The following is a 10,000-nucleotide window of genomic DNA, read 5'->3' on the forward strand; positions in this document are numbered from 1 at the left end:
TGTGTTTGTGTGTGTGTTTGTGTGTGTGTTTTTTTGGTTGTTTTTGTGTGTATGTGTGTGTGTGTGAGTAGAGAGAGAGAAAGAGAGAGAGAGAGAGAGAAAGAGGGAGAGAGATTTATAGCTTTTCATAATTTATTATTGATAAATCTGAGGAACTGTTTCGATTGAGTTGTAGATCAGCTTAAATGATTTCTATAGAATTTATAAATTCAAATGTTTCGAAGTTTGGTTTTGAAAGTATAAGAATTTTAGTATTTAATAAATCAATCAATGAATGAATCAATCAATCAACGAATGAATGAATGAATGAATGAATGAATGAATGAATGAATGAATCAATCAATCAATCAATCAATCAGTGAATCAATAAGTTAATCAACTTTCGATTTAACCAAACAATCTACCAGCAAATAGTAACCAACCGTTCAACATTTATTCAACCAGCGAACCAATCAATCACTTTATTAACAAATCAACCAACTTTTCAATCAATCTACAAACCAACCAGCCAGCCAGTCAACCAACCAATCAACCAGCCAGCCAGCCAGCCAACCAACCAACCAACCAACCAATCAGTCAACTAACTTGGTATGCAATAGTAAAAAGCATCCAGAAAATTTTTAAATTCAAGTGGACAGTTATTAACTCCGTAGAAAAATTTATCCGGTAGCCTAACTGAACAAGATTTTCGGCCTGTATTTTTGTTTGTTTGTTTGTATGTATGTATGTATGTTTGTATGTATGTATGTTTGTATGTGTGTGTATGTATGTTTGTTTGTAGTACGCGTGTGTGTGTGTGTGTGCGTTATGTGTGTGTGTGTATGCGTGTATCATCATCAACACTATCAGCAGCAACAACATCATCATCATCAGCAGCAGCAAAAGCAGCAGCCACATTATCTTCACCACAGCCACCTGAACAAAAGTAATCTAGTCGGGTGGTGGCGTCTCCGGAACAGCCGCGGGCCCCATAGTCGGCTACGACGCACCTAAACGACAAGGGGGGGGGTGTAATTATTAATCATAATTACTCTTAATCATAATTTTTAATATTATTACAGTAATATAATACAATACAATACAATAAAATAAAATACAATATAATACAATTTAACATAATAATAATAATAATAACTTCGTCGTCATCTCCATCATTCCCAGCAGGGCGTCTTCGATGACGACCACATCGTCGTCGCTGGCACAGCTAGCTTCAAAGTCTTCGGCTTCACAGACGTTACTGTGAACGCCTATTGTTATTATTGTTGTTATTATTGTTATTATTATTGTTATTATTGTTATTGTTAATGATACTGTTGTTGTTGTTATTGGTGTTGTTGTTGTTGTTGTTATTGGTGTTGTTGTTGTTGTTGTTTTATTATTGTTATTATTATTGTTATTATTGTTATTGTTAATGATACTGTTGTTGTTGTTGTTGTTATTGGTGTTGTTGTTGTTGTTGTTATCATTCTAGTCAGCCCTAGACATGAACCACTCTTATTATTATTATTGTTGTTATTGTTGTTGTTGTTATTATAATTATTACATAACGTTTTGAGTTAGTCTTTAATAAATAGTTAATAAAAATGAATAATAACATATCTATTGTGCACGTGTTAATATCATCAACACAACAGCAAAACAAGCTATACAGACCAGATGCAAAAAAAAACAGAATCATCTTGCATTCGAACACGGTCACTGCAAAAAAGCGGACAGACACTCTACTAACTTGGCTCTAATTTTAGCGGCATACTAAACGACGGTGGTCTTGTAACGATCCGCGACTGGATGATTTGATTAATGTCATCATCATCATCGCTGACGTCATTATTATTATTATTAATATTATTATTATTATTATAATTAATGATGTTTTCTGTTTCCGCTGCAGACGTTCTGACGAATAAGAGTAATAATAAAAAAGTTATTGTTGTTAGTGTTGTTATTGTTGTTGTTTGGATGGATGGACGAAAAGAGAGCATCATTTCATTGATTGAATGGCCTTCCTTTTATTCCTTTATTTGTTGTGCTGTCTGCTGAGACGAGATCTGTGACATAATTATAATAATAATAAAAATAATTACGAATAATATTATTAATGTTATTATTATTATTATTAGTAGTAGTAGTTTAAGTAGCAGTAGTAGTAGTAGTAGTAGTAGTAGTAGTAGTAGGAAGTAGTAGTAGTAGTAGTAGTAGTAGTAGTAGTAGTAGTAGTAGTAGTAGTAGTAGTAGTAGTAGTAGTAGTAGTAGCAGAATTATAGTCATCGTCATCATTATCGTCATAATTATCATAAACGATATTTATTTAAAAGGTAACAAAGGTGACTGACTGGCTGTCAACAAAAGAAATATCATCACCATCATCATCGTCACCATCATCGTCGTCATCATTCTAATAATAATCGGTGTTGCGTTTATTATCATATTCATCATCATCGTCGTCATCATCACAGCCATCCTGCTTGAAATTACTTTAAAACGAATGTCGAACAAGGCGGTCTGTCACTGCAAAATTGTATAAATTCTATTGTTACTACTACTACTACTACTACTACCACTACCACTACTACAACAACTACTACAACTACTAATACTGCTGCCGCTGCTGCTACTACTACAGTAGTAGCAGCAGTAGTAGTAGTAGCCGTAGTGGTAGTAGCATTAGTAGTAAAATGTAACTATTTTCATTGATATAATTCAATCACCTTCCCAGCCATCATCAACAATACCATCCTTATAATGGTTTTTATTTTTACTATTATTCCTGTTCTCCTTATTATTATTAATTCATTTTTTTGTTCATTCATTCATTCTTTCATTTATTTATTCATTCATTCATTCATTCATTCATTCATACAACTACTAGCATTACTGCCTTAGTACTTCCGGGCTTGGTCTAGTTTTTATGGAGTTCAAATAGGCAATGAGAGAAAGAGAGAAAGAGAGAGAGAGAGAGAGAGAGAGAGAGAGAGAGAGAGGGAGAGAGAGAGAGAGAGGGAGGAAGAGAGTAAAAGATAGAAGAATAGGAGATAGACGGAGCGAAACAGTAAGACAAAAAGTGTAGAGAGAGAGAGAGAGAGAGAGAGAGAGAAAGAGAGAGAGAGAGAGAGAGAAGAAGCAAGAGAGATTTGAGAAAAAAAATAACAACAATAGTTATTATTTTCAAATGTTAATTATAAACTCCACTCTGTCTTCTAAATTAACGAACGTAATTTAAGGAATTTTAGATGAAATGTTTTTATGTGGGTATGTATGTATGTAGGTATGCATGTATGTGTGTGTGTGTATGTATGTATGTATGTATGTATGTGTGTATGTACATGTGTGTGTGTGTGTGTGTGTGTGTGTGTGTGTGTGTGTGTGTGTGTGTGTGTGTGTATGCATGTACGTATGCATCTATGTTTGTATTTATTTATTTAGTTAATTATTAAGACCAATTTGTTAGCACTAATTGAAACAGTCTCATGAGCGCTCTCTTTAAAAAACAAAAATGTACGTGACTAAATATGAAAAACACAAATTAAAGAAGTCAGAATTTTCACAGTCTAAAAGAAAAAAGAAATGTTTTCAGTTCTCTCTTAAATAATTCCAATGAAAGTCTAGAGATCTTCTAAACGCCGGTGTAAGACTATTCCAAACAGTGAAATTGAATTAATTGAATTAATTGAATTAATTGAGTGTAATTGAACTGCAACGTCTCCCGGACCAATCTGCGAACATGTAACTGGCACAGACAGCAACTTCAAATCATCCGACCTGAGATGAAAAGTCGATGTAGCTTGTTTTTTGGCGAATTTACTCTTCATACATTCTGGTGACATACCATTCAGTGATTTGAACGTAAGAACTGCAATTTTGAGGACTATCCTTTTATTAATATTTATCGTCAGCGGGTAAAGCCCGCTCGGGATTAGTATCACATGATCATATTACAGAACACGTAGATTGGAAGCTGTGTTGATGAATGATGTATCAACGTCTCCTATTTTAACGGAGCTGATATTAATCTTCGACAACTGCTTCCAAGTTCTAACTGGAAGCAACTGAGGTTCGCATTCGTTTAGCTTTAGCGAGTTAGATGACATTCAGCGACCCATTACTGGTAAGCAGCTGCAGATTCTTTTAACTAGTATCCAAGATGTCTTAACCGATGTTTCAACTGTTATGAGACTGTTATGAGGTGTCACTCCATCACTAGGGGATTCTTTCATGCTGGTAACAGGAAAACCATGAGAACTGGTAATGAGACCCAGAACGCCACACAAGACATGTGTTAGTTCATCAGCGTTATTAGCTAATTGGAATTAACAATAATAATAATAATAATAATGATAATAATAATAATGAGAACATAGTTTTATTTTCTAACTCCGAACACCAAATATCAATAATGAGATAATTATAAAATCCTATTAAGAAGGGGGCTGGTTTAACTGTTCTATTGGGGTTCAATCATTCTTATTATTTTGGCTTTATCAATCAAAAATTTTATGATAAGCATAGAGTTGCAATAAAGTTATTAAAAAGACAATAATATATTCTATACAGTCTGAACCTTGTATCTATAATAATAATAATAATAATAATAATAATAATAATAATAATAATAATAATAATAATAATAATAATAATAATAATAAGAGTGATGAAGATGAAGACAACGATGATGATGATGAGAATGATGATGATGATAAGTATTACTAAAACCAAAACGTGTTGATAATGATAGCAAGGCGGAAGGAAACGAATAATAATTATAGATACATACAAACAATTAGTATGGAAGTAAAGATTTATAATTGGTCTTTAATTGTTATAATTATTTCTATTATTACAGTGACAGCAGTGACAGTAGCTGTAAAAGTTGTAGTAGTAGCAGTAGTAGTCGAAGCTGTTGTAGCAGTTGTTGTTGTAGTAATATTAGTAGTAGTATTAATTGTAGTAGTAGTAGTAATTGTAGTAGTAGTAGTAGTAGTAGTTGTAGTAGTCGAAGCTGTTGTAGTAGTTGTCGTTGTAGTAATAGTGTAGAAGTAGTGGTAGTTTAATAATAATAATAATAATAATAATAGTAATAATAATAATATTAACAATAATAATAATAAGACTTAATAATAATAACATTAATAACATTAACATTAACTTTTAATAATAATAACATTAAAATTACTTACTTTATTTATAACTGAATGGTCCGTTAAATTTTAATTATTCCTACATATTTCCGTTTATCTTCGCTGGACTACATTAAATAAATTGATTCTGATTCATTAAAATGATGATTGTGATGATGGTGATGATGATGATCCGACGATGGCTGAGGTGTTGATGACAATCTTCTCGATGATGATGATAATGATGATAATAATAATAATAATAATATAACAATAATAACAACAACAACAACAACAATAATAATAATAATATTATTAATAATAATTGTAATAATAATATTGTTTTGTTGTGTTCCTAATAGAATGGCAAGTTATTTTTAAAGCTCCGAGACAACTATTTTCATTATTATGATTAAATTTATTTATTTTTTATATATAAATTTATTTATCTATGCATTTTTATTTCAAAAAAATTCATTTAAAATATCAAAAAAACATTATAAAAGTTTACAAACCAACAAACTAAAATTAACAAATTACTAAACGAATAAGAATTGAATGAACGAACGAATGAATGAACGAACGAATGAATGAACGAACGAATGAACGAATGAATGAATGAACAAACGGATGGAGAGATGGAGAGGTGGATGAATAAATGAATAAACAGATGAATGGATGGATGGATGACATACAAACATACATTTGAGAAAGAATATTGCTAGGTGTTGTTGGTATGTGTACGAGTTAACGAGTGAGCTCTGGGTATGTATGTATGTATGTATGCATGTATGTATGTATGTATGTTTGTATGTATATATGTATGTATGTATGTATGTATGTATGTATGTATGTATGTATGTATGTATGTATGTATGTATGTATGTATGTATGTATGTATGTATATACGTATGTATGTTGTTTATAATTTTTACACTCAAACTATGGCTGCATATTTAATGGTTTAGTTTCCGGTGACGATGAAGATGACGACGATGATGATGATAGTGGCGATGATAATGATGACGATATGACGACGATGATGGTGATGATGATGAACGTCTGTACTGATGATGATGTCAAAAAAATTAATTACATGAGTAATAAATTTTCATCATCGTCGTTGTAATCATCATACACACACACATACACATACATACACACATACAATTTACAGTTTAACAATTTTTATTAATGGAGACCTGAAGCAAACATACATACATACATACATACATACACACATACATATATACACACATACATACACACATACATACACACACTTTTGTGTACACACATGTATGCCTGGCTTGAGAAGCATCGATTGAGCGACAAGCGTACAACATACAAACATACCACATACAGACGAATCAATAGACCAGATAGACGGGTCTATGGCTGTATGTTAGCAGGGTTGATGTCTAGTGTACACTGATGACGCTGATGATGACGAAGACGGCGAAGATGATGATGATGATAGTGATTGCTATGATGATGACGACGACGACGATGGTGGTGGTGGGGGTGATGATGGTGGCGATGATATGCCTAGCCAGTGTTTATTAGTGTGCGGGCTTTTTGCCGAGAGCATAGCTATTATGATGGTGACGATGACGACGATGATGATGCTGACGGATGGTGATGACGATGTATAAAACAAAATGACGTCACAATGATGATGATCACTACTATTATAAATAGCCAACAAAATGGTGAATGGATGGTTAAATGATGATATGGCGATGTGGAAGATGATGTTGATAATGATAGTGACCCTGATGATGGTGATTGTTGAAGAGGATGATGATGACGATAAAGAAGAAGATGATGATTGGAAATGAAGAGTTGGACAACAAGGCCTGACAGTAGTTAAATCTATCAGCCAACGGTCATAGCAATTATTACAAAGATGATGATGATGATTTTGTTGATACTAGTAACGATGATGATGATGACGATGATGGTGGTGATGGCAATGATAGAAAGTTGATGATGATGATAAAACTAATACTGAAGAAAAAGATGATGATGACGACGATGACGAAGAAGATGATAATGATGATGGGATGACTCATTCTGTTTTGATGCAGGGAATCCTAGTTGTACATGTATGTGTGTGTATGTATGTATGTATTTATATATGTTTGTATGTATGTATGTATGTATGTATTTATATATGTATGTATGTATGTATGTATGTATGTATGTATGTATGTGCGAGCCCTTGGTTAAAAACAATAGCCATAAAAACTATCATTTCGCCCCTGCTCAACAGATAATATTAGTGTACAGGGTCTCGCACAGAAGGGCACTTAGCAATGTTCTCTAAAATACAAAATGAATTAAACTTTTGCAACAACAACGATATATTTTGCTTTATATAAATTTTATCATTGGGATCACCAGATTTTTCAACTTGTATGTATGTATGTATGTATGTATGTATGTGTGTGTGTGTGTATATATGTATGTATGTATGTATGCATGCATGTATGTATGTATGCATGTATGAATGTATGTATGTGTGTGTGTATGTATGTATGTATGCATGTATGTATGTATGCATGTATGTATGTATGTATGCATGTATGTATGTATGCATGTGTGTATGTATGTGTGTTTGCATGTTTGTATGTAGAAGCTTGAACATAACGAGCGTTCAGCGAGAGTCTTCAGAGAAAGTTTCCGTCAACGAGTGTTTCGGCCCTTCAACTTCCTGACACTCTCGAGAAACAGGGCCCCATCCAGAGATCAGTTGGATGTCTCTCGCCGAACAGTCTGCCTCGCTTTGAAATCACCTCCTTTTATACTGTGAAATTGTAAAGACTTGCCAGACAGATCACATATAAACACATCACGATGTGAGTTATATCGACGAGCCAAGTAACACGCTAAGCCGAATCTGGGAGTGTTAAATAATCGGAGGCGTTACGAGCACAAAAGCTCGTCTGTTAACTATTTAAACTCTCATTCCTTTTTCTTCCTACATAACCTCATCCAGTAAGAAGCTCGCTCGGCTGTATGTCCTCCTATGTTCTTCATACAACTCGATCGTCTTTTACCTGCCAAACTCAAATCCTTCAAAAAGCTGCACACAGAACAACCATCAACACCTCTTGCACCGACCTCAACTGCGTACAACAAACAGCTTAACCTACGGTGTCCTATATCACTAATTAGCTCTTCATACTTGGCTGGCTGTTTTTACAGCCTGACTTGCTGCTATATTAGCCTCATACGATGGGTAGTTTCATATATTAATTAATATATTATTTTTTTACGACTTCAAAACACAAATTTTTAAAATTTGTTGTTTTTGATCGCCAGTCGAATCACTGACTATAATTACAATAACATAAATAATTTTTACAACATTGAAAATAATCATCACCATTACTGCTACCACTACTACTACTACTAAGTACTACTACTTAGTAGTAGTAGTGGTAGCTACTACTACTACTACTACTACTACTACTGCTACTGCTACGACTGCTACTACTACTACTAATAAAATATTAATAACAATAATGATTATAGCAGTAATAACAATAATAATAATAATAATAATAATAATAATTATAATAAAATAATAATAATAATAAATCTAATAAAATAATAATAATAATTTATAATATTAAACGGCCTCGCTTGGTTGAACACACGCTAAGCCAGATATTTTAATATTTATATTCAGCTATATTCATCATGTGTTTCGATAGATACAAACTAATAAGTAGAGAGAGAGAAAGAGAGATATATATATATTCAATGTATTATAAACCATATCCCACCCAAAGTGTTTTGTATAAAGTTACAATATTGTAGATACATATTGATATCTAATTGTGTATCTACATATATCTAGATGTGCTAGATACAATTTATACTTATGTTGTTGTAGTAATAATATTAAAAGTTAACAATATACAATTTACAGAAATAAGCAAAATATTTAAGCAAAATAAACACACATACAGAAACAAACACACACATACAGAAACAAACACACACACACAGACACATAAACAAACACACACATACAGACGTACACAAAAACAAACACACACACACACACAAACACACACACAAACGAACACAACAAACACAAACACACACACACACAAACACAACAAACACAAACGTAGCTCAACTTAATTGTTCTGCTATGCCCAACTATTCACTCATCACATAACAATGGTAGCTTTCATCTCTGGTTGGATAAAAAAAGCCAAACTGCCTTAACTATTCTCATTGTAGAAAATTTTAATTTCATTTATTTCGAAATCTTCGTTTATAAAATCCAAGTAAAAGTTAGATTTATTGGGTTTTTAAGATTAAAATCTAAATTCTCGTTATTATTTCGACTGACCACTCAAGCTAGTATCGTTATTCTTCGGTGTATTTAATCAAACAAATAACTAAACAAAGAACATTTTGAATTGAATAACTCAAAACTTACTTGAAGAAAAAACCAACCGAATTAAACCCCGTAACCGAAGAGACGGTACCGAATACCGAAATACCGAGAATGGCCGGTTATATACCGCTGGTGAAGTGTCGGGTATTGTATCTGGGCAGTAGCATACCAATTGAGACGTCGGTCGGTTTGGAAGCTGTGCAGCACCCACTTCGTGAACGCTACGGCTGTAGCGACGTTGACGGCGGAAGAGCTAAGGTGGCGACTTCATTTTCATCATTCTATTATTCATTAATATGATAATATAACTAAGTTAAACTTCCGATTATAATTTATTAAAAATGTGTCTTTTATCTACTCAAACACTACTTGGAGTTAGATAAAAAAAATCTCCGACAGGTGTCAGGCATAGACAGTACCCTGACGGTCTACAGTAGCGGGATTTTGTTGCAATACATGGACGATC

At 33.0% G+C, this 10,000-nt stretch overlaps 2 protein-coding genes across 2 annotated transcripts in view; one reads left to right on the plus strand and one right to left on the minus strand.

The window, feature by feature from the left end:
* Positions 1-2,720, minus strand: part of HELRODRAFT_179733 (hypothetical protein) — a gene marked incomplete at both ends in the record, with an annotated part of 7,490 nt that extends 4,770 nt beyond the window's left edge. Inside the window, 4 exons of the mRNA XM_009028537.1 lie at positions 916-989; positions 1,136-1,247; positions 1,730-1,784; positions 2,709-2,720. Of these exons, the coding sequence (XP_009026785.1) occupies positions 916-989; positions 1,136-1,247; positions 1,730-1,784; positions 2,709-2,720 (253 nt within the window). The remainder of the gene's footprint in view (positions 1-915; positions 990-1,135; positions 1,248-1,729; positions 1,785-2,708) is intronic.
* Positions 2,721-9,378: 6,658 nt separating this feature from the next.
* HELRODRAFT_193651 (hypothetical protein) overlaps positions 9,379-10,000 on the plus strand; it is a 3,123-nt gene continuing 2,501 nt past the window's right edge. Inside the window, exons 1-2 of the mRNA XM_009028538.1 lie at positions 9,379-9,792; positions 9,934-10,000. The exon at positions 9,934-10,000 is cut by the window's right edge and continues 170 nt beyond it. Coding sequence (XP_009026786.1) covers positions 9,646-9,792; positions 9,934-10,000 — 214 coding nt within the window. The 5' untranslated portion in view covers positions 9,379-9,645. The remainder of the gene's footprint in view (positions 9,793-9,933) is intronic.

This window comes from Helobdella robusta, assembly GCF_000326865.2.
Source record: "Helobdella robusta unplaced genomic scaffold HELROscaffold_56, whole genome shotgun sequence".
Lineage (NCBI taxonomy): Eukaryota > Metazoa > Annelida > Clitellata > Rhynchobdellida > Glossiphoniidae > Helobdella > Helobdella robusta.